Source organism: Phyllobates terribilis, unplaced genomic scaffold, assembly GCF_046119375.1.
Source record: "Phyllobates terribilis strain yellow unplaced genomic scaffold, ASM4611937v1 Scaffold_5__5_contigs__length_657084704, whole genome shotgun sequence".
Lineage (NCBI taxonomy): Eukaryota > Metazoa > Chordata > Amphibia > Anura > Dendrobatidae > Phyllobates > Phyllobates terribilis.
The window spans coordinates 399,316,809-399,343,217 of NW_027362765.1; the positions used below are offsets into that span (position 1 = coordinate 399,316,809).

The window sequence follows — 26,409 nt, forward strand, 5'->3', positions numbered from 1 at the left end:
CCTTTAAGATCAAGTATCCTAATCCTGAATCTCACAGCCCTCTTATCTCTATATGTACATGATAGCTGTGTACACTCTAGAGCAAACCAGTGTTAGCTGAATGTGCTACAGCAGAACTTGTGCTAAGCTTTATAGTTCTACTAATACTACAGTTCTGCTACTCACCAGAGCTGTCACTCAAAGAGTAGAGCCCGACCTGCCAGAAACAAAGAAGTAAGGAGACGTCATAGCTCTGAGCTGCTTAAGAGACAACTTGAGACTTCCTCCTTTAACAAATGTGTTGAAGACCTGATTTTGTGGTACTTACTAGTTTATTAGTTTTCAGGTTCTCCTCCTTCCTCACAGACTGCACAGAACTCTCTTTTGTCAATTTGGCTGCTGGTGGAGGAGTCTGTGATGAGATCAGTCTACTAGCCTCGTCCTATTGAAAAAATGCTCTCCATTCTCAGGGTTTTTCAGGGTCTAGTTTCATTCTCCTCTATAGGCAGACATGTTTTATACAGGAGTGCTGCGCAGGCTGTGAGGAAGGCAGCACTAACAAGTGCAGGAGGAGAACCTGTTGTATTTTCTATATTAGTAAATGCCACAGAATCAGATCCCCCAACACATTTGTTAAAAAAAAAAAAAGGGATTAACCCCAATAATGATCTGCGACCTCTGCATCAGTCACAAGAACCGATCTTTAGCCAGAGAGTAACTACAGCAGCTCACCTTGCTTCGTTCACAGCGATAAATCACAGCACAAACTAAAGCTCTTTGCAGTAGGTCTGTACCCGGACTCGTGGAGGGGAGCCCCCATGGGCATAGGTTGCCATAATAAGACTACTACTTTACTTACCCTGACTTATGTAAAAGAAATATAGACCTTTTCTGTCTCATTTGCATATATTTTAGGCTAAAAATATTGTTTTGCAATTGAGCTCCATAAAAAAAAAATGGCACCATTTGCCTTCTATAGTCTGTGTTGCACTGACTTGCTGGCTGCGTTTCAGGATGAGTTAAGTAAGAATCCATCAGCCGAGTTCTAGCTCATTTATCTGTCGGCTCTTCATAGCTAATTTATGACCACATGAAAGCTAAGGTTCTCATTTGATGTGATAAGACAGCTGAATGGAGCTCTGTAAAAGACAGATAAGGGTTCCTGTTAGACCAAGCTCACTGACGTTTTCTCAGTTAACTCATTCTGCAGCCAGCCATGTGCAGAAAAAGTGTGTTTAAAGCCAAGCGGTGCAAAATTTTTAATGAAACCCTTTTGGAAACCTTTTTAGTCCAAAATACATTAATTTACGCATGATGAGAAAAATAATGAAAAAATTTGTCACTGGGGTCCATATTCTTTCACAGTTTTGCATTAATAGATGATGTCGTCATTTCGAATTATCCCTTTTTTAGTATTGCATCAATTAACTGGATTTGTGAAAATATATTTTTTAATCTTCCAATGTAAATTCCTTTTTATTGTTATATAATACAAAGGAAATGAAGCTATGACTGCAGTTGGATGGATTCCCCGGGCCAGATCCGACAATTATATAGATATTATACCGGAAATAAATCCGCTCTGTTTGTTTTTGTTGCACATTTATTCTCATTAACAGACTTGATAACATTAAAAAAAGAAGCCATTTCTAAGTAGTGGTGCCAAAAATATGTTAATGTATATGCTTTCCTTTTCCTTCAGCTGTTACATAACAGATGGGACTTTGCTCGTTGGCAGTCAGGCTGTGCCACATATTTAAGTCTCAGGGCGCATGATTGTGTCTGATGACAGTAATCTGAAAGCCCTACTTGTATGGATACTTTCCCTCTCAGAGTAATCCATGTTCCTTCATTTCCCTTACAAAAGCTAATACCGGATGACATGATGTTCTTTGTTATTCAAGGTAACGGGTCTTGACGCATTTCTGCTTGGCTTTAACCTTTTTTCCGTCATTTGGAGATACTTAGTTTCCATGAGATATGCATCTCACAGAAACCAAGAATCACAAAATGACTGGATGAAATTAAAGGTTCTTATTAATGGTCCTCAGCCAGGCATTAGTCATGGTACTAATGTCAGGTTTAAGACCTTTTAGTAAGTGCTGTATAAATTTAGGGAGTTAAAAAGCGAAATAATAAAAAATCAAAAACGCGCTAGTAGATGGAAGATTGCTCTCTGCATTCATAGTGTAGTGGCGTAAAATCTGAATCTCACACCTTGCCTATTTCCAGTTCTACAAAACGCTCAAAAACTTGTATTAAAGTAGCACTCAAGGTTTTTTTTTTTTTCATCATTTTGTTATTAGGCCACTAATATACAGTACAGACCAAAAGTTTGGACACACCTTCTCATTTAAAGATTTTTCTGTATTTTCATGACTATGAAAATTGTACATTCACACTGAAGGCATCAAAACTATGAATTACCACATGTGGAATTATATACTTAACAAAAAAGTGTGAAACCACTGAAAATATGTCTTATATTCTAGGTTCTTCAAAGTAGTCACCTTTTGCTTTGATGACTGCTTTGCACACTCTTGGCATTCTCTTGATGAGCTTCAAGTGGTAGTCACCGGAAATGGTTTTCACTTCACAGGTGTGCCCTGTCAGGTTTAATAAGTGGGATTTCTTGCCTTACAAATGGGGTTGGGACCATCAGTTGTGTTGTGCAGAAGTCTGGTGGATAGTCCTACTGAATAGACTGTTAGAATTTGTATTATGGCAAGAAAAAAGCAGCTAAGTAAAGAAAAACGAGTGGCCATCATTTCTTTAAGAAATGAAGGTCAGTCAGTGCGAAAAATTGGGAAAACTTTGAAAGTGTCCCCAAGTGCAGTTGCAAAAACCATCAAGCGCTACAAAGAAACTGGCTCACATGAGGACCGCCCCAGGAAAGGAAGACCAAGAGTCACCTCTGCTTCTGAGGATAAGTTTATCCGAGTCACCAGCCTCAGAAATCGCAGGTTAACAGCAGCTCAGATCAGAGACCAGGTCAATGCCACACAGAGTTCTAGCAGCAGACACATCTCTACAACAGCTGTTAAGAGGAGACTTTGTGCAGCAGGCCTTCATGGTAAAATAGCTGCTAGGAAACCACTGCTAAGGACAGGCAACAAGCAGAAGAGACTTGTTTGGGCTAAAGAACACAAGGAATGGACATTAGACCAGTGGAAATCTGTGCTTTGGTCTGATGAGTCCAAATTCGAGATCTTTGGTTCCAACCACCGTGTCTTTGTGCGACGCAGAAAAGGTGAACGGATGGACTCTACATGCCTGGTTCCCATTGTGAAGCATGGAGGAGGAGGTGTGATGGTGTGGGGGGGCTTTGCTGGTGACTCTGTTGGGGATTTATTCATTTATTATTTAAAATTGAAGGCATACTGAACCAGCATGGCTACCACAGCATCTTGCAGCGGCATGCTATTCCATCCGGTTTGCGTTTAGTTGGACCATCATTTATTTTTCAACAGAACAATGACCCCAAACACACCTCCAGGCTGTGTAAGGGCTATTTGACCAAGAAGGAGAGTGATGGGGTGCTACGCCAGATGACCTGGCCTCCACAGTCACCAGACCTGAACCCAATCGAGATGGTTTGGGGTGAGCTGGACCGCAGAGTGAAGGCAAAAGGGCCAACAAGTGCTAAGCATCTCTGGGAACTCCTTCAAGATTGTTGGAAGACCATTTCCGGTGGCTACCTCTTGAATCTCATCAAGAGAATGCCAAGAGTGTGCAAAGCAGTCATCAAAGCAAAAGGTGGCTACTTTGAAGAACCTAGAATATAAGACATATTTTCAGTTGTTTCACACTTTTTTGTTAAGTATATAATTCCACATGTGTTAATTCATAGTTTTGATGCCTTCAGTGTGAATGTACAATTTTCATAGTCAAGAAAATACAGAAAAATCTTTAAATGAGAAGGTGTGTCCAAACTTTTGGTCTGTACTGTGTGTGTGTGTGTGTGTATAATAAAAATTTCTCTCGAGGGGCTCTGGGCTATAAGCAGCGATTTGAACTGATGGTGGTGTTTTTTGCATGTATGTATATGTGCATGGTCAATGTGTAAAATAATGGCATTTTACCTGTATATGATACATGCGCTGTTCCTACACGTGTCACAGTTTGCTGTATCTTGGCCAGTCCGATATGAAAGCCTAAACATAAAATAGAAATAGAGGTAAATCGAAGAATTATCACAAAATGATAAAGCATGTTTGCAAGCACTGATCTTGCTGATTTTTGTTTTAGTCATTATGAGGATGTATTTAGTCATTTTCCATTCGTGTAACTTGAAAGGGAATCTGTCACCAGGTTTTTGCCATGTAATCTGAGAGCAGCGTAATCACTTTCTGGGCTACTTGCTTTAATTTTGATCTCCCACTAAGTGATTTTATCACTAGAGGACTAGTAAACCAGCTGCCAGGTAGTTCTCCATATTTATGAGCTCTGTGTTACCCCGCCCCCACAACTCATTGGCCGCTTTCTGTGTACACAGCCACCAATCAGTGGTGTGGGCGGGGTTATACAGAGCTCAGCATTCAGAGAATTGCTAGATCTGCAAAACTTTTATCAAAACTGTTGTAATCAGCCCAGTAAGTGATACATCACTGGAATTGGAGTCACTACCCCTACATCCTTCCCTCTGATCACGTTGCAAAAACCTAGTGAGAGATTTCCTTTAAGTCAAACAGCTGCACATATTGTCCAGTACCTATTTATCAATGTTATAATATGCATTCATAATGTGCACACTACACCGAATATAACAGAGAGAACGTCTCTGGAATGAATGGTGATCACATCCATTGCACTTAGTGTGAGAGAGGGGAGTAGTGGTGCTCATATTGAGGCAAGTGGCACCAATGACCCTGCGTTGGCTGTTGCCTGCCAAGGTGCATGCATGACTGATAGATATCATGCAACTCTCCTATTCTCAATGAAAAGGAAAGATGCCGATACCTGTCGGCTTTGTATGCGACTTGCCTGGCACCTTCTGACATGACAGCATCAAAGCTATTCAGTCACCCGATGCAGAAGCGGCTGATTAAACTGAGGACTTTTTACCAGTTTAGCATGTTAACTGTCCATAACAAGGAAATGTATGTTAATTTACACTAATAACAAGGGGGAATCAGCGGAGATGCCACTGTAGAAGGCTAGAATGGGAACTGACAGTGTGGAGGGAGGAGAGCAGAGCTGACATTGCTGTTGGGTGAAAGCTGCAGCATGTCACATCACTCTGGATCTGTGTCGGCTATCGGGGTAGTATTTCCTGATATCTAGAATAGATGCAGAAAGGTGTTTAGAATGACTTTCAGCTCTGTTCTCCTCACCCTCCTTCCTCTGCTTGTAATTATTATTATTATTATTATTTATTATTATAGCGCCATTTATTCCATGGCGCTTTACATGTGAGAAACGGGTATAATACAAGAACAATTACAATAATCTTGAACACAATGTGACAGCGACTGGTACAGTAGGAGAGAGGACCCTGCCCGCGAGGGCTCACAGCAGTTGCTGACAGTGTGATCTGGGGAAGACAGCCGAGCTGTGCGTCATTGTGTCTTACCGTAATATCACACAGAGTGAGTCGGTTCGAAGTTTCTCTGGGTATACAGTACAGACCAAAAGTTTGGACACACCTTCTCATTTAAAGATTTTTCTGTATTGTCATGACTTTGAAAGTTGTACATTCACTCTGAAGGCATCAAAACTATGAATTAACACATGTGGAATTATATACTTAACAAAAAAGTGTGAAACAACTGAAAATGTCTTATATTCTAGGTTCTTCAAAGTAGCCACCTTTTGCTTTGATAACTTCTTTGCACACTCTTGGCATTCTCTTGATGAGCTTCAAGAGGTAGTCACCGGAAATGGTTTTCACTTCACAGGTGTGCCCTGTCAGGTTTAATAAGTGGGATTTCTTGCCTTATAAAATGCCTTATAAATGTGGTTGTGTTGTGCAGAAGTCTGGTGGATACACAGCTGATAGTCCTACTGAATTGACTGTTAGAATTTGTATTATGGCAAGAAAAAAGCAGCTAAGTAAAGAAAAACGAGTGGTCATCATTACTTTAAGAAATGAAGGTCAGTCAGTCTGAAAAACTGGGCAAACTTTGAAAGTGTCCCCAAGTGCAGTTGCAAAAACCATCAAGCGCTACGAAGAAACTGGCTCACATGAGCAACGCCCCAGGAAAGGAAGACCAAGAGTCACCTCTGCTTCTGAGGATAAGTTTATTCGAGTCACCAGCCTCAGAAATCGCAGGATAACAGCAGCTTAGATTAGAGACCAGGTCAATGCCACACAGAGTTCTAGCAGCAGACACATCTCTACAACAACTGTTAAGAGGAGACTTTGTGCAGCAGGCCTTCATGGTAAAATAGCTGCTAGGAAACCACTGCTAAGGACAGGCAACAAGCAGAAGAGACTTGTTTGGGCTAAAGAACACAAGGAATGGACATTAGACCAGTGGAAATCTGTGGTTTGGTCTGATGTGTCCAAATTTGAGATGTTTGGTTCCAACCACTGTGTCTTTGTGCGACGCAGAAAAGGTGAACGGATGGACTCTGCATACCTGGTTCCCACCATGAAGCATGGAGGAGGAGGTGTGATGGTGTGGGGGGGCTTTGCTGGTGACACTGTTGGGGATTTATTCAAAATTGAAGGCATACTGAACCAGCATGGCTACCACAGCATCTTGCAGCGGCATGCTATTCCATCCAGTTTGCGTTTAGTTGGACCATCATTTATTTTTCAACAGGACAATGACTCCAAACACACCTCCAGGCTGTGTAAGGGCTATTTGACCAAGAAGGAGAGTGATGGGGTGCTACGCCAGATGACCTGGCCTCCACAGTCACCAGACCTGAACCCAATCGAGATGGTTTGGGGTGAGCTGGACCGCAGAGTAAAGGCAAAAGGGCCAACAAGTGCTAAGCATCTCTGGGAACTCCTTCAAGATTGTTGGAAGACCATTTCCAGTGAATACCTCTTGAATCTCATCAAGAGAATGCCAAGAGTGTGCAAAGCAGTCATCAAAGCAAAAGGTGGCTACTTTGAAGAACCTAGAATATAAGACATATTTTCAGTTGTTTCACACTTTTTTGTTAAGTATATAATTCCACATGTGTTAATTCATAGTTTTGATTCCTTCAGTGTGAATGAAAATTGTACATAGTCATGAAAATACAGAAAAATCTTTAAATGAGGTGTGTCCAAACTTTTGGTCTGTACTGTATGTTCTCTTCTTTTTTTCCTCTGCATAAATCCTCATGTTTATGATTGACCAACATTATGCAGAGAAAAAAGTAAAACCTACAGTGAAGAATCTGTGCTAATGACCCTTTGGTTCTAGCGTAGATTAATGTATACACTTGAAAAGTTACTGTAATATGTCTGCAACAAAGATTAAAATAAAAAATCAGAAAAAATAAATAAAATTGCAGCTCAGTTCCATAGTTATCCCCTTTGTATAGACCAGAAAAATTATCACTAATTAAAAAGGTCTATATCTCTGGAACCATGTGTCGAATAAAAAGAATATTCAGAGGAGCAGCGAGAATAAAATAAGAGCAAAAACTGCCACTTTTGAGCTGATGATAGGTTCTTCTTCAAGGGCTTGTCAAAATAAATAAATGAATAAATATGCTCAGCTGTGCTGCTACTATAAATATAAAACAAAAAAACAAAACCAAGACCGTAACCCCAAGCAGTGTGGGAGATCTTAAAGCACAGACCAAAATCACAAAACGACACTAACAATGACGTATTTACAAAAGTACAAAACATATTTATACAACACAATAGTTAAAAGACAAATTAGTGGGTGAATCAACAGGTAAAACCCCATGATGGGAAGGGGAGGGGGCTGGCTTGGCTATTAAAATAACAAATCAACCAGTCCCCTTCACACAGATCTCTGGTCACTTGCCTACACAGGAAATTCTCTCCTGTGTCCAGCACAGGACTGTAAGTGGATTTATGATTTTGGGCAATCGGTGGACAGTTGGAAATGAAAGTGTATTGCAAAGTTTTTCTTGTTTTTTTTTTTTTTTTAAACATTAAGGCTAGGAGGTGTGGAAGCGGACTGATAAACATTTCTTGGGCAATCAACCAATTGAAAAATAATCTAATTGTAGGCTATAATGGCTGATACCTGAGAACAATAATACCAGCGTACTTCAACTCAACAATTAATGTTACTTGCTCCGTCTGGCCATAGAACAAGACCATAAAACCATTATTCTTTTCTGTGGCGGAGTCTTCCTTCTGGGAGAGAGCAGTCTACAGATATGACTTGACTTTATTGAGTTGACTCAGTCTTTGTACCAGGTAGTAATCGTTATGTAGATCTATCTGCTATAGCCGACCAACATCAGAGAATGGTATAATTGCTTGGGGGGGAAGCTCGAGTACGGGTCAGTACCGAGTGACCCCAAACGTAGCTATTAAATTCCCAATTCTATCGTTCGACTTCTGTTATGTTGCTTCTGAAGAACACACTAGTTCCACTTCTAAGGGCTTTTTATACCTCGTTCTACAAAGAAAACGTCTTTAGAGTTGAGCTTATTCTTCCAATTGATAACAGGGCAACGTGTGGCGCAAGGCGATAACGTAATCAATGGTAGATTGCCCTTTGTTCCTTACACTCTTGTATACATATTTAGTAAATAAAGATCCTTAATGTTATATTTCCTGCTTTCTATATAGTTCACCAATATCCCATTTATCAGTATTTCTCTTACACCATATTCTTACCGAATTATGCCTTTCGCTTCCAGAGGTTTCTGGATATTTTTTATCCCCACCCCACGGAATTCAAGACAGGTTTTTTAGTATGTACAGATAAAAGTTGAATTAAAAAAAATTCTTGAAGCGGTGTCCACTACCTATCATTACCTTCAATGTCCCTCATATAAAATGAAAAGACACATGCCTCCCAGACCGGCATCATTCCAGCGATGTCTGGGGTGTCTGCTGGCACTCACGTCACATTATTTTACTTGAGCGCTGCAGCCTTCACAGTTCCGTCAGACAGAAATCTCAAAAAAGGACACCCTCGTTAATTATTCACGGGCGCAGTCATGGGGTCTGGCATCGAAGGATAATTTTTGTAAAATATACATAAAATGAATGTATGTAGCTTTGTCTGACCCAAGCCAAAAATTAGCCCAGAATACCTTTAAAAAAAAAAAGTTCACTGTGTGGGGTGTTCATACATGCCACTTATACCTATGGCTAAATATAATTATCTTTAAAAAAAAATGTGATTACATACATTGAAAGTGCAGTGCACCCCTACCCCCCATTCATGTTCACCTTCATATAACTTTGTGAGATATAGGAATTAAAAATATATATATATTTTATTGTAACATTTTTACATTACAATCTTGAAACAATCATTAATATATTCACTTGTCTATCAGCAGGATCAAGCTTTCTAAGCCGTCTATATGGACATGTAAGTCATAGGAAACTGAATAAAATGATACATTGATGTCTACAATTTGACGTTTTATTCCAGAGAAATACACATTTTTTTAATATGTAAATGACCTGTAAAGATCTATGGGCCGGACATAGATCTCCCTGACAATCTGCCTCCAGAGATTATTATAAATGAATGGGGGAGTTACCAGTGTGAGACCTGTAATGACTGACCGTCTATTCTCCTGATCTACAGGTCTCACACTGGTAACGCCCACTTTCTTTTAAAAATAGGGAGATCTATGTCTGGCCCATATATCTTAACAGTTCATTTACATATTAAGAAAAATGCGGATTTTTCTGGAATAAAGCTTCGGATTGCACATCAAGGTATTGTTGAATTCAACTTCCTATGACCTACAGACCCATATAGACGCCTAAGGAGGGTGGATCCTGCTGACCGATTTCTTTTAAGAGTTTGTGCTTTCAATCTTGTTGAAACAGAAGACATGCAATTTTTCTTTATCTGCAAATAAGTTAAAAATATGTAGTGCACATAGTAACTGTACAAACTAAAGGGGCATTTACACTGGTCGATAATCCCTCAGATTCTAATGGTAAGGACCCATCGTCCATTACAATTGTGCAATGGGAATGGGTTGAGCGACTGAACAATGTGTCCAAAAATTCTCATTTTTCGCGCATGAAATTGTTTAGGTGAACAAAAAAAAATCTCGTTCATCTTTTGAAGATTGTGTAATGTAAATAGAGATTGTTCGTTCAACAATCGGTCCTGCAAAAAGGAGGAGTGGAACGATCGCTATTCAACCATTTCATTTATGATTCTCGTCCTGTAAAAATACTCGTCTGACATCAGTTGCTCAACGTGAGTTACGATCACATCGTTCATCTTTTACATGATTATTTGCTCGTGTAAATGAACCCCAAGATTTCTGACTCATTCATTTGTCACAAATTTATTAGACCTCTTCTGTAGTGATAATCACCATTCCTATCACTGAAGGTAATGGCCAACTAAGAGGTCGGTGAATATGAAGATAATGTAGAAACTTGATTGATATTTCTGTGTGAGATAAAATTTATTTGACAACACTGATAAATATCTAATTAGGTGTAGAGGGTGATTAGATAAGATTGTATGTAAAAAAACAAACAAAAAACAATATGTGGAAATCCCACAGCAAGTATTTCTTATTGATCTAATATGTAGACAAATTCCAATTGAACAAAGCTTTCCATAGTGAAACGCGCGTCGGGTGCGGCGGGTTCCTAGTTGCTGCACTGCTGGTAATGTTGCCTTTACACTCTGTTTGATTATGTCTGCATATATGTGATTATCTATTGGTCTAACCTCAATAATACTATATGGCTTCTAGCTTGGACTATAAGGGTTTATCAGGACCTTTTATATCCAGAGTAGGGTTATACATATATATGACTGTAATACCATTTACATTATTATAGGATACTTCTGCTACTATTATTGTTTAGATTTTCCTTGTTATCTTTTGACTTGCATTACATGTTAGAATTTCTACGCATTGATACCATATGTGACAGATTTTTTAGAGAGAGAGCAGTGTGCACTTTACCTCTATCCAGGTATACCCACCTTTCTGTTCCTGTATGTGTATCCCCCCTATTTATTTATATATACACACATGATTTTGTGGTGTACATTTTAATATGTTGCAATAAAGATACATGTTTTAGCCTTCAAAAAAAGTCTTTAAGTGTTGATTCTAATATGCTTTTTTGGCCCATATATACGGGATTGACAATTTTTGGTGTAGTTATTGATATAATATGTAGACAAATTCCCCTTCTCCCTGCAGGTTGCCAGCACATCCTACACTAGCTCGTCTATACTTATTCTAAATCCAGACATCCGTGATTCGTATTCACCTGCTCCTTCTTTTTCTGGGCTGCTCTGTCGAAGGGGCGTGACTGCTGACTGACATCATGCTGACTGACAGCCTGTCCCCACAGTTAGATCAGCAGAGATCAGTGCCGGGCACAACGGGCAACTAGTTAGCAACTACCCGCCTGTCAGTTCTTGGGCCCATAGTAAAAAAAAAAAAAAAAAATAGATAGATAGATAATTGCTTTAAAAGCCCGAATGAGAGAAGTAAAAACCTTGGGTGTTAAAGGGCTTTTCTGCCAATACTTAGGAGATAGATCTTTTGCAGGGAAAGGTTTGCCTCTGTGGCCTTTACGTTTGCCTCTTTTTTTTTTTTTTTCTTCATGTTATATTTTATTTTTATTCCCTTTTATTTAGTTAACCTCATTAATACTTCTATTCCCATTTTAGAGTGTGTTTACTAGGTTACCTAGTGGTTTACTTATGGAGTGTTACCCCATATTGGCAATATCAGCATTTCTCTAAGCCAACTTTCCCTTTCCGTGTAGGGAAGTATGAAGAGACTATATTGTCAGCTGCCAGAGGGGGAAGGAGACTGATTCTGTGTAGAGCCTACCAATGGCCAATCCAAGTGGGACACAGAAAAAAATGATACATATTTTTACACTGGAAACATTACAAAATGATTCAGAGAATAAAAGCCTTCAATAGTGTACAAGGGCACTCCAAGCTAATTGCATTCTGACCCCATTAAGGGGGACTACCGTATATTGTCAACTGAAAGATGGGGAAGGGGAAGGAGACTGATTTTGTGTAGAGCCAACCAATAGCCGCTCCAAGTGGGGGACACAGAAAAAAATAATTATGAGATGTTTTTTTTTACCCCGGAAACGCTACAAAATGAGTCCTAGAATGTCCCCTTTAATAGTGTACGAGGGCACTCCAAGCTAATTACTTTCTGTCCTCATTATTAATGACCTTACAAACTGTAGATTATAAAGGCTCCTCTCTCCGCTGACAGCCATTTAAACCCATTGTATTTAATTGTACATATCTTTATTATTGAAATGTTCCTATCACATTGCTAATATGTATCAGTTTTTTACCGAATGCGGCTTTTCCACGGTAGAAACCTTGCCAAGTAGAATGAAATAATTTTTGTACGAGCGGCGAGCTGACCTTCATTATATATTCTCTTGGGCACGAATGAACACCACATGCCATGTCGCTCAGTTCTGCAGCAAAAGTTAAAGTTAACAAAATAACAATAATCTATAAAGCTCCCGAGTGAAGGATCTACAATGTGGCCACGTAATTCTCAGATGCAGAAAGGAAAACAGTGGCAGGTCTGCACAAAGGCATTCTGGGTAAAGAGCGAGTGTCAAAACAGCCTTTTCTATTGTAGTCTCCAGTGATGGATTTACTTGTCGGAGAGGCAGCGTCACCCCGTCAGAGCTCTGCAATTGTTAGCTGTGACATTCATTGGAAAGTATGATGAGGTCAAGGTCAGGAGGGAGGTGCGCAAGGCTTTCCTTGACCTGTGCTGGCTTTATTCTATATGAAGCATGTAAATATCTACATTATCGCTTGTAGAATTAGTAATCATACCTTTTTATGTATACTTTCTACAAATAAAACCACCTCAATTATCCATCTGTATTTTCTGTTTATTTGCCTGTATCATATTTATCGTATATCTATCTACACACCTCCAACATTAAAACTGCAGCACCAGGAAGGAAGAGTTGTGAAATAATTGAAATTACAGGATTGATAGACATGGTAATAGTATACAAATTATGAAACAAAATTTTCAAAACATCTTAATCGGTAATGAGTATGAGCGCCACGTGTAGAAATGAAAACACTTGCACGTCTTGGTTACTATTAATAAGGTTATTAATGGTTGTCTGAGGAATGTTCTGCTGCGCTGAATCACTTGGGCTCAAAAATCCTCAAGAACCACTGCTGGCAGCCCCATGTGCAGTTGCCAACCACTGACAACCCAGATGTCCTCGATGGGAGACTAGTCTAGAGACGCTGCAGGCTATGGTAGCATGTTAAGGCCACACAGGCTGCTCACAGTAGGACGAGCTACAGGCGCCATGGCGTTGTTTGGTTGAGAGACTACTGGGATACTTTGCTGAAACGGTCATACCTCTGGTTTCACCACCAAAGCAATGTAACGCCAATCTGTTAGTGTACCTGGAAATGAAGAGTAGAGGAGTCCAACTACTGTACATCATGCCATCCCACACCATATCCAGGAAAATGGACCAGCGTGATGTTTCCTTGTGAAGGACTCTACATTATATTGCCCACATGGTCTCCAAATTGAGACCGGAAGCTGGAATGGAGCAATGAAGGGTGGTCTCATTTCCGGGATTATGTTGTGGGGTGGTGTAATGTACGGTAGCCAGACCCCTTTAGGCCTCGTTCACACGTTCAGTATTTTAAATCCATATTTGTAAGCCAAATCCAGGAGTGTAACAATCAGAGGAAAAGTGTAATAGAAAGGCATGCACCACCTCTGCATTGCTCACCCTCTCCTAGTTTTGGTTTACAGATCCTGATGTAAAATACTGACCGAATACTGAACGTGGCCTTAGTCTTCACTCCAGATAGATTAACAGCTCGGCGTTACATTGATTTGGTGGTGGAACCAGTGGTACGGCCATTTCTCCAGTGTCTCAATAAGCTGTTTTTTTAACATGGCAACACCAGACCTCATGTTGCAAGTGCTTTTTGTGAGAAGCTTGCGTGGCCTAAATGTGTTACTATGACCCGCAGTGTCTCCAGACTTGTCTCGCATCGAGCACATCAGGAACAACATTGGTTAGCACTCAAGGAGCTGCCAGCAGCAGATCTTGATGATTTGCTGTCCAAGTGCATTCAACGTTGCGGAACTTCCCCACCATTAATAACCTCACTCAAAGCAGCCAAGTCTTGTAAGTATGGAGATTTCTGCACTTGGAGCTCATACTCAATGCTAAATCGAGCTGTTTACAAAATTTTGTTTCCATGTTTTTCATCTTATTTTCTTGGTGTTACACTACTCAACATTTAAATTGCCTTTGTGTATATCATCTTTCTGTCTATCTATCTCATGTCTATTATATCTTGATCTCTATCTGTATTAGATGTGACACTCACATCTTTTATACACAGTATGATGGCCCCTGCACACAGTATGATGGACCCACATTCCCACACACTGTGTGTGTGGATGGATGGATGGCTCCATGAATGGAAGGTTGGCTCTTAGGATTATATCTATCATATGTAAATGTCCGGAAAGTTGGCACTTCAAAACAAGGACTTTTGTTACCCATAATCAGGACATTACAGCCAAAGACACTTAGGCCTTTTTCAAGCCCGTCCATCCATCCAAGCGAATGATTAACCATCAGCTCTCCAACAGATAAAGTGAAGAAGAGATGGAAATATTTTTCACTTTTTTGGCTCTGCTTTGTGGCTTGGAAGTTGAACACAGAAGGAAAATACATTTTCTTGTGTTTCCATCTGTTTGCAGAGCTGCTGCTGTTTTTTCTTTAAATCCATTTACAGTGGATGCCCTTTAATCCAGAATCTGTTAGTTCAGAGAGTGACAATCTTGCCACCTCTTTCCAGTATACAACTAAAGCTACACGTATTTTCTTGATTCCTGTGTGAATCTACGTTTCTTTGATTATTGTTTTTTTGCATTGGTGAAATATTTAATTAAACAACTACAAGAAGAAAGCAATATCTGTATATCACGAAGGGGGCCAAGTGTAATCAAGAACAAAACATGAAAACCCAGCTAAAAACACTAATCTGTAATAGATATGCATTCAAATTCTAATACACTCACAATGGCCCCAAGAACACAGAATCAAAGAGTAAAAATATTTGCAAATATATACCCAAGGAGAAAAAGTTGATGCAGTGGGAGGATGGTCAGAGGGGTATGACGTATCTCCGGGTTGGCAAAAAGTAAGGCTTTGAAAAAAGCTTTACGTGCCTCAGGCATAAATCTGTGTCACACAGGGGTTAAGAAACTCGAGTATAGCACTGTTATACATCTGTATCATATGAAACAGATAGATATGCAATCCATCACTAGGAAAAAAGGGTGTTAAGATCTTTCCTTAATACACCCCGGGAGGAAGCCCTAAAATGTGTCGATATCTAAAACATACCCCCCCTTATAAACATCCTGTAAGGAACATGCCTTCCAGCAATTTGGGAGCGTCTCATGGACTTAACTGCAGTGCTCCTACTAATAATTTATAACTAAAGCCCCCTGATGAACCTCTACATGCCAGAGGGGACACGCTGTGCCATTCAGATAAGTGGCATTTGTGGGGAATATTTTCATAATTTATATTGCTCTTTACCCACCCATATTGTTAAGCTCATACCCACTGTGCCACAGACTGGACTTAACCTGGCGGGCCGCGACTAAGCAGCTACCTTGGTGTTCACTGCAGCCTCTAGTGGTGAGGTCAGGCTTGTGCAGCAGGTAGCTGCCAGGTGGCACTCCAGGGCGCGTCCAGCAGTAGCAGCTGACCCCAAAGGGCAGAGAAGTTACTTATTACAGGTTCTCAATGGGGCAGGACAGCCACTGGGTCAGACTCTGCAGATGGAGTGGCCACTGGGCCAGGTTCAGACCATGCAGATGGGACGGCCACTGGGCCAGGTTCAGACCATGCAGATGGGACGGCCACTGGGCCAGGTTCAGACTCTGCAGATAGGACAGCCACTGGGACAGGTTCACACTGTGTAGACGGGGTGGCCACTGGGACAGGTTCACACACATAGAACTCGTGATAGCAGGCAGGTACCGCCAATGCGGCCACAGGGTACAGATACCGCCAACGTGGTTTCAGGTACAGGGCTCTGGCCTAAGTACTTAGCCACAAGGGTGGCAGACAGGTGCCGCAGATGCGGTTTCAGGATACGGACATCGCTGAAGCGGTCACATGAACAAAAACAACTATACTGGACTAAAGGGACAGGAGACAGGATACTATAACATACTAGGGACGGGAGACCTGGCAACATACAGTTGCACATCAAACCACCTAACTGAACTATAGGGGTTGGTCCGGCACCTCCCAATTGGGGAGGATGTCTTTTATACAAGATGTCTCCCAGCTATTGACTGGGAGACATCTTGCAGGTGAACACACTTATACCTGAATGCATCCCAGCTGTTGTTGGGAGCATTTACCGAGTGTGCTCAAAGCCCCTTTGAAAATAGGGGAGCGCACGCACGCACTAGATACGCCGCTGAATCAGTGCAGCATGCAAATCAGGAAGTGACATGAGCACACTGGGGACCACGCCGCGGGACCGGGGCAGTGAGTAACCCGGCGTCCCTGCATGGGGGAAGAAGGGGACACCATGCAGGAGTGCCGGCCATGGCGCTACACATGACTTCCTTATACTCCCTGACCACTTCTGCCACTGTGTCATCTTGACATCCTTAGGTATATACCTTTTTGCAATATTTTTTTTACTTTGATTTTCTATATTGTAACAGATCTAGAAGACCAAGCTGGGATCATTTCACTTTTATCATTGGCAAGTTTTGTGTTGACATTTTCTTTCCCAATGTTCTTTACCCTTATTAGTTAGTATTTCGTACTCTTCTATGACCTTCAGGTAGAGACTTTTAAGTTTCTATCCAGTACTGAATGAGCAGAGTCCCCAAACTCGCATGCACTAATGAATTGGCCAGGGGGCAGCTCTATTCCGAAGGGTTAATTTGACATTTAGTGGGATGGATGAGAAATCTATATTTCCATTTATGTGCTGAAATAGATTGTCATTTAGCTGATGAATGTGTACACTCGTGATATAGCGCTAAAATACTGCTGAATAGAGGAGAGGACAAGGCGTATGCACGTAGGGGGAAACATAAGATAGAGGCATGGACTGGCCGGCGGGAACAGGTGAATCCTTCGGTAGGCCACTGTCAAGGAGGGCTAATAAACCTGATTCACAATTTTAAAAAGTTATCATCTAATCATTTATTAAACAACCAAACCAGCCATATTAATATTACATAGAAACAAAAATACATTCCAGTTCTAGGGTCAGGTTATTTGTGCATCTAGCTGAATAGTTCGCCGCAAGAATCAATGTTACTGGTGGAAACCTGTCCGACACTGTATATGTGTGTGAGCATATATAAAATGTATATACAGTAATATAAATTGTGGATGCTCATTCTCCAATTCTGCATTGGTGGAGTTTCCAGTAATTGTACAGAGAATGTATCACTATGATAGACTTCTAAAAATATAAGAGGACTGGTATTAAATGATAATAATTTAGCTAGTTCTCTGCAGACATTTACATGATGTTAGAGGACATATAATGAATCTTTAAAATCATAGTATATATTATAAGTTTGGTGCTTCCCAAACTGTGAGGCGCTGTTGTGGATGGGGGAACTTTTTATAGAAGTGGTCATTCGCTGCTCATTTCTTTTCAGTGGCGGCAGCAATCAATAGTTTAGCAACATAATTGACTCAGTTTACATATACAGTACAGACCAAAAGTTTGGACACACCTTCTTATTAGATTTTCCTGTATTTTCATGACTATGAAAATTGTACATTCACACTGAAGGCATCAAAACTATGAATTAACACATGTGGAATTATATACTTAACAAAAAAGTGTGAAACAACTGAAAAGATGTCTTATATTCTAGGTTCTTCAAAGTAGCCACCTTTTGCTTTGATGACTGCTTTGCACACTCTTGGCATTCTCTTGATGAGCTTCAAGAGGTAGTCACCTGAAATGGTCTTCACTTCACAGGTGTGCCCTGTCAGGTTTAATAAGTGGGATTTCTTGCCTTATAAATGGGGTTGGGACCATCAGTTGTGTTGTGCAGAAGTCTGGTGGATACACAGCTGATAGTCCTACTGAATAGACTGTTAGAATTTGTATTATGGCAAGAAAAAAGCAGCTAAGTAAAGAAAAACGAGTGGCCATCATTACTTTAAGAAATGAAGGTCAGTCAGTGCGAAAAATTGGGAAAACTTTGAAAGTGTCCTCAAGTGCAGTTGCAAAAACCATCAAGCGCTACAAAGAAACTGGCTCACATGAGGACTGCCCCAGGAAAGGAAGACCAAGAGTCACCTCTGCTTCTGAGGATAAGTTTATCCGAGTCACCAACCTCAGAAATCGCAGGTTAACAGCCGCTCAGATTAGAGACCAGGTCAATGCCACACTGAGTTCTAGCAGCAGACACATCTCTACAACAACTGTTAAGAGGAGACTTTGTGCAGCAGGCCTTCATGGTAAAATAGCTGCTAGGAAACCACTGCTAAGGACAGGCAACAAGCAGAAGAGACTTGTTTGGGCTAAAGAACACAAGGAATGGACATTAGACCAGTGGAAATCTGTGCTTTGGTCTGATGAGTCCAAATTTGAGATCTTTGGTTCCAACCACCGTGTCTTTGTGCGACGCAGAAAAGGTGAACGGATGGACTCTGCATGCCTGGTTCCCACCATGAAGCATGGAGGAGGAGGTGTGATGGTGTGGGGGTGCTTTGCTGGTGACACTGTTGGGGATTTATTCAAAATTGAAGGCATACTGAACCAGCATGGCTACCACAGCATCTTGCAGCGGCATGCTATTCCATCCGGCTTGCGTTTAGTTGGACCATCATTTATTTTTCAACAGGACAATGACCCCAAACACACCTCCAGGCTGTGTAAGGGCTATTTGACCAAGAAGGGGAGTGATGGGGTGCTACGCCAGATGACCTGGCCTCCACAGTCACCAGACCTGAACCCAATCGAGATGGTTTGGGGTGAGCTGGACCGCAGAGTGAAGGCAAAAGGGCCAACAAGTGCTAAGCATCTCTGGGAACTCCTTCAAGATTGTTGGAAGACCATTTCCGGTGACTACCTCTTGAAGCTCATCAAGAGAATGCCAAGAGTGTGCAAAGCACTCATCAAAGCAAAGAGTGACTACTTTGAAGAACCTAGAATATAAGACATTTTCAGTTGTTTCACACTTTTTTGTTAAGTATATAATTCCACATGTGTTAATTCATAGTTTTGATGCCTTCAGTATGAATGTACAATTTTCATAGTCAAGAAAATACAGAAAAATCTTTAAATGAGAAGGTGTGTCCAAACTTTTGGTCTGTACTGTATTTTAATGTAATATTGGCTATAGGATATGAAAAAATAAAAATGTAGATATTTGAATTTTAGCATGTATTTCCACTACAGGTCATAAGCCCCAGACACTAGTTTAGTCTGTTGAGACTCCAGTAGAAAAAGTCGTTCCCAAGTAATGGGCTTCTCAATTTCACAGTGTTCAAGTATGGGGTCCAGAGCTTCAGTTTTCTATTGGGGAGCTCCAAATTCCTTGAACATGTATATAATAAATGGTAAACAGTGATTACTCAAAGCTTGCTGCATATTGCTCCCATAAAACACAATGATAAATCCGTATGCAGGCTGAATTATAGAGGCACCTCCGCTCCATTCAAGACCGTGTTCTGCAGAGTCAAGATCTCCGTCTAGTGAATGGAGCACTGGGAACGTTAACTCTTACTTTGGTTAAAGCTCTGGACATTAGCACAGACTTATTTTGTTCTATTTTATTTCTGGTTCTGGGAGACTTTTTTTTTTTTTTTTCTTTTATAATTGGGGTAGATTTTCAAAAATTTTGCTTTTCAAAAACTAGTGGAGAGGCATTAAAATTTTTTTAGCTGGTGAAGGCCCAAAAAAGATTGGCAATCCGTGCTTTAAGAGAAAAAAAAAATATATAAAAGGTGAATAAAAAATATGAAATGGATTATTTCTCATATAGCATTAGAGTCCCATAACTAACCCTGATTAATGTTGGCCAAAAGTAAAGTAAGAAATTCCGCTCCTGTGACATGTCCAGTTGATGGGCTTAGGGTTTCTTCAGCTTGGACTGACGGCCCCTGTGGGTGTTGAATTAACCATGCCCTTATGAATATTTAAAGGAAAGTAGTGCGGTGATGACTCCCTTCATTTGTAATCGTCCTGTTCGTATGCTGTACTGGTGTAGGTGATAGAGAGGCGATGTGAGACTGCCACGGATTCCCAGTGGTCGGAGATTTGCTCATTTGTGAAATAGCTCCCGTCCAAATGGACTGGCACATAGTGAAAAAAAAAAAAAATTGTTCGGCGCCCACAAGGAACGAGTGGGTTCAGAGATAGTTGCATCCTGGACCCATGTGCTTGCGAGAGCCCAAAGGTCCCTCTGCTGTGTAAGACACCAGTATTGGGGCTTGTTCACATTGGATGAATTTGCAGTGGTTTGCACATCTGGAATCGACTGCTTTTTATAACTAAGTTGATGAAAGTCTAGGAGATTTCATCCACGATCTGGAGAAAACCTGCAGCATAAATTGACCAGTGCTGCGGATTTGACATCTGCAGGATGTAAATTTATGCTGCAGATATTCACCGTGGATTTACGGTGCGAAACTGAATATGGATGTGTTTCCACAGCAGAAACTGCAGCGGTGTCCATACCATTAAATGCGGATAATGCCTCAACAAAAATCTACTGTAAACACGTCCTATGAGCATAGCATTATAAATGGCACGTGGTAATTGGGGGTCCTGTTGGAGATTCTGAGCTGAGGCCCAGAAGCTTCAAGTTATACATTATATATGCTCCAGAGGTATAACTTAAGTACATTATCTATAGGTTTATTAAACTAAATGAGGGATGTGGTCCAAATGAGACATTGTGTTCAAAATAAATATCTCCCAACTTGAAGGAAAGAGACACACATACAACAATTTATATTTCACTATAAGCCATTTCACTAACCTCGCCCAGTCCTTTATATGTGCCCTTACGGAAATATTGCTCCTAATGAAGCCCATTAGTGTTCTCCCACAGTATAATACCTCTTTCACCGTCCCCACAGCGAATGACACACACTACATGATGTCCCCACATTGCCCCTACACACAGTAGGATGACCCAACAGCCTCTCCACATTTCCGACCACACAGTATGATGCCCATTGTCCCCCTCCCTCCCACCCACTTACAATATTGTACCCTTACCGTGCCCAGCATGGGTAATATGATGTCACCCTGCACATAGTGGGATATCCCCCCGCACACACAGTATGGTGCCCACAGAGTACATTCCTTCCACACACTACATGATGTCCCCACATTGCCCCAACACACAGTATGATGACCCAATGGCCTCCCCAACGTTCTCATACCCTTACCCCCAGTATGATATCTCCACATTTCCGACCACACAGTATGATGCCCACTGTCCCCCTCCTTCACTCCACAATTACTATGTTATACCCTTACAATGCCCAACATGGGCAATATGATGTCCCCCGACACACAGTGGGCTGGCACCCACAGCCCCACACTCAGTATGGTGGCACCCACAGCCCCACACTCAGTAGGGTGGCACCCACAGCCCCACACTCAGTAGGGTGGCACCCACAGCCCCACACTCAGTATGGTGGCACCCACAGCCCCTCAATCAGTATGGTGGCACCCACAGCCCCTCAATCAGTATGGTGGCACCCACAGCCCCTCAATCAGTATGGTGGCACCCACAGCCCCTCAATCAGTATGGTGGCACCCACAGCCCCACACTCAGTATGGTGGCACCCACAGCCCCACACTCAGTATGGTGGCACCCACAGCCCCACACTCAGTATGGTGGCACCCACAGCCCCACACTCAGTATGGTGGCACCCACAGCCCCACACTCAGTATGGTGGCACCCACAGCCCCACACTGTGTGGTGGCACCCACAGCCCCACACTCAGTGTGGTGGCACCCACAGCCCCACACTCGGTGTGGTGGCACCCACAGCCCCACATTCGGTGTGGTGGCACCCACAGCCCCACACTCGGTGTGGTGGCACCCACAGCCCCACACTCGGTGTGGTGGCACCCACAGCCCCACACTCGGTGTGGTGGCACCCACAGCCCCACACTCGGTGTGGTGGCACCCACAGCCCCACACTCGGTGTGGTGGCACCCACAGCCCCACACTCGGTGTGGTGGCACCCACAGCCCCCCATCAAGCATTACACTTGCCTGTGAGTCGGATCCCTGCTTTCCTGCTGAACTTCTCTCTGATCTAGTATCCTTTTTTATGTAGGGAAAATTTGGGGAAAAAAATAAATGTTACCTTCTTTTCCTTTTTAGTGTCTAATTTTAGTGTAATTAGTTCTACTAGACAACTTTGTGTCAGAAAATAATCCCTGCGCCCTTCCGCGTATAACGATACCTAATACTTTGTCAGCCTACATCATTGCTATAATCCCAGGAACAAAGGACAATTTTATTTCAAGCTAGGGAGACAAGAACTAGTGACAATTAATAATTCGTGGGGATTTGATATAACATGTAGTCTGTGACATGGACCATAAAATCATGTAAAATGTTTCCACGCCAAAGATTGGTCCCTGATGGTTGTAGTGTTTGGTTGGGGAAGGAACTACTCTTATATAATTTTTATTTTTTTTGTTCCTTTTTTATTTTTTTTCATTTTTGCATTGTAGATTTTCACTTATTGCTGACCATTAAATCACTATTAGTAGTAATCTGCATATAAAGGAATGCTGGGAATATTCCTCCAGCATGTTCCTCTCCCTATGTTACAGGCTGTGATGTCATCACGACATCATGCTTTCTATGGTAGTGGTCTGAATGCATTAAAAAAGGGGAAAAAAGCTTCCCTCGTGTTTTCATGTCTCATTGCATTCACTTTGAGCTATGTATTCTTTTTTTTTTTTTAGAGATGCGCTGTCACTTTAAAAGGATCAGGCTGACCGTATTGGCTGTATCGGGCATTGGCAGCTTGAATGTAAATCTGTATTCTGGTCGTCTAAGAGTTAAAAGCATTTCCCAGAATCACTTTAAATGGTGGAGCTGCAATACCAGATACAACCCATTGACTAGAGTGGCGCTGTGCCAGGAAAAGAAACAGTAAATTGTCTCGATTTCACCAAACGCTCATTTGTTACTTTTAATAATTGATCGCGCTGTTCATAATTTTCCAAGTAAATCACTTCCTCATTTAATGCTCTGACTTTTAATGGGAATTGTAGATAGTGGTCATCGACTGGGAATATTGATGACATCTAGCGCGAAACGTCGTTCGAGCCATTTAGACAGATAATGCAAAACAGCCTCACAAAATACCGAGGTCGTAATTATAAGATAAGACTAAATTAAGTGGGTCACAATCGGCTGAACTGCCTGGGAAGTAGACGGACACGTGCTGTATACTGTGCAGTGCGATGACTGAGTGTATCATCACAGGAGGCGGCTGTATACCTATCGCCTGCACCATGCTATTTCTGCTCCCTTCCTGCTATCATTACTGTATTGGTTTTACACAGGCAGGAGTGTTATCAGGAGGCGTTCACACTGTATAATAATCACACTTACTTATTTTAAATGTGATGCTAAATATGTCAATATTCACAGAATTCATTATTTAATTCACTAGGATAAGAATATAAAGCAGTCATCACCAGTAGAAATGAGTCTGCTCAAGTAACGGTTCAGGGATAATCCTTGCTAAAAAAAAATTGGCTGAGTTGCCATTGTATGAAGTATTCAGGGTAGATGGAGGTATGGATAGATGAATGGATAGAGAGCAGGAGGGATGGATAGAGAGAGAGCTGGATTTATGAGTGGACAGAGAATGGGAGGTAGGGATGGGTAGAGGGAGGAAAGGATAGAGGGATTGATGGAGGGAGGGATAGAGAGAGAGGAAAGGATGGATGGACTGATGGACATTGGGAGGGAAGGACGGAGAGAGTGTGAGAGGAAAGGATGGAGGGAGGGATAGAGAGGAAAGGATGATTGGACTGATAGAGAGCGGGAGGGATGAGTGGATAGAGGGGAAAGGATAGATGGACTGATAGAGAGTGGGAGGGAAGGATGGAGAGAGTGTGAGAGGAAAGGATGGAGGGAGGGATAGAGAGGAAAGGATGGATGGGACTGATGGAGAGTGGGAGGGATAGAGAAAGCGGGGTGGATGGAATGACGGAGAGTGGGAGGGATAAAGAGAGAGGAAAGGATGCATCATGGACTGATGAAGAGGGGGAGGAAGGGATAGAGAGAAAAGGATGGATGGACAGATGGATGGAGGGAGGGATAGAGAGAAAGGAAAGGATGGATGGATTGATGGAGGATGGGAGAATGGGATAGAGCGAGAGGAAAGGATGGATGGACTGGAGGGTGGGAGAATGGGATAGAGAGAGAGGAAAGGATGGATGGACGGATGGAAGTGGGAGGGAGGGATAGAGACAGAGGAAAGGATGGATGGAGGGATGGATGGACAGATGGAGGGTGGGAGAAAGGGATAGAGAGAGAGGAAAGGATGGATGGACTGATGGAGAGTGGGAGGGATAGAGCAAGCGGGATGGATGGAATGACGGAGAGTGGGAGGGATAAAGAAAGAGGAAAGGATGGATGGACTGATAGAGAGCGGGAGGGATGAGTGGATAGAGAATGGGAGGGAGGGATGGAAAGAGGAAAGGATGGATGGACTGATGGAGGGTGGGAGGAAGGGATATAGAAAGAGGAAAGGGTGGACAGATGGAGGGAGGGATAGAGAGAGAGGAAAGGATGGATGGCCGGATAGAGAGTGGGAGGGATGGAAAGAAAGCGGGAGGTAAGGACAGAGAGAGAGTGGGGGGGAGTGAGCAGGAGAGAGAGAGATGGTTGAATATTTTCTAAGTCATGATATGAAATATTCTAGATGTGTGAGAGCTTGATAAAGATTGATAGAGGGAAGACGGATAGATGGATATTTTCATGATATGACGCATGCAGTATGGTTGGCTGGATAAACTTATAGAGAGATGGATGGTTAGAGAGAAATAGTTATGTCTAGACAGAGGCTGGATGGATGAGTAGAGGTGAGATGGATAGATATGAGATGGGGAGAGATGTGTAGGTAGGTGTAACCATGGATGGAGAGATATAACAAACCAGTACATGTGAGATAGATGCACCTTACAGCCGCCATTGTGACACTTGCCCCATAATGTACATATTGCAGCTCTACATTTTTGTGTAACAAAGCTGCTCTGTTACTGAATGGCGCCGTATAGCGATAACCTCACGTTGCATAGATAAATATGAGATGGATATAATATAGGTAAGGGATGGATGTTGGAAAGAATATGAGATATTTAGGTATGTGAGACGGATATGTTACATTTGGTGTTGTTGCTTCTGTATTAAGGACAAGGACATATTGTAGTTATTTCAGCTTCTTGTTACATTAGCAGAAACAAGTGATCTCCTTGACAGTCTGATCTGAAGTATATAGCTGGATGCAATTAAAAGCTATCGGTAATTACTCTATTGACTGAAGTGAACATATTGTCAACGCAAAGGGGTTAATCAGGCAAGAAAAGCTGCGTGAATATATGTACACTGGCATCGTTGTCCAAGCTCATGTTCTTCATATATCTAAGCAAACAGATTCCTCATTTTCATGACTTAAAGAGGTTTTCCCACAAACAAAAGTGGAAGTTATTATTATTCCAAGATCTATTAATTAAAATCAACTTTTGTTCTTGAGAAAACCCCTTTAATCTCAATATACACTATAGATGGCTGTCAGATGACCACTTATTTTCTTGCCCCCTCTCCATATACATGCAAAGAGCATGTTGTAGTGCAGTGGCCTGACTCTTCTAGACCTCTAGAATTGGGGGAAGATGGTCAGCCAGTCCAGACTTCCCTTCCGTTCCTTATGTAAAAATGCTTAATTCACACAACGAAAACTGCCCCATCTTCTTCCTAAACTTTATGACCAACAACACCAGGTACAAGTGAAGGAATTCTCCCGTACACATTAGATACATCGTCCGAATCTGCCGACCGACCATCAAATTTGTATAAGGGCCTCCCGACAGATTGTCGAGGGGACGTAAGGATCAAGCAGTTGGCATTAACTCACTTGATACTTTGGCTTGGCAGGAGATAAGCCAAAGCCTTATGATTCCTTCTTATATAGAACTCAGAAATACTTGGCCGAGTCGAGCGTTTCTGTGTATGGTGGAGACACGAGAGCTAGAATGTGTATGGCTAGCCTTACTCAT

At 41.8% G+C, this 26,409-nt stretch overlaps 2 protein-coding genes across 4 annotated transcripts in view; one reads left to right on the forward strand and one right to left on the reverse strand.

Moving 5' to 3' along the window:
- Window positions 1–26,409, forward strand: part of DOCK1 (dedicator of cytokinesis 1) — a 412,678-nt gene that overhangs the window by 174,694 nt on the left and 211,575 nt on the right. The window lies entirely within an intron of this gene.
- INSYN2A (inhibitory synaptic factor 2A) overlaps window positions 1–26,409 on the reverse strand; it is a 62,994-nt gene that overhangs the window by 11,245 nt on the left and 25,340 nt on the right. For all 3 annotated transcript variants that reach the window (XM_073685058.1, XM_073685057.1, XM_073685059.1), the window contains exon 3: window positions 4,062–4,133. In XM_073685058.1, coding sequence (XP_073541159.1) covers window positions 4,062–4,133 — 72 coding nt within the window. The remainder of the gene's footprint in view (window positions 1–4,061; window positions 4,134–26,409) is intronic.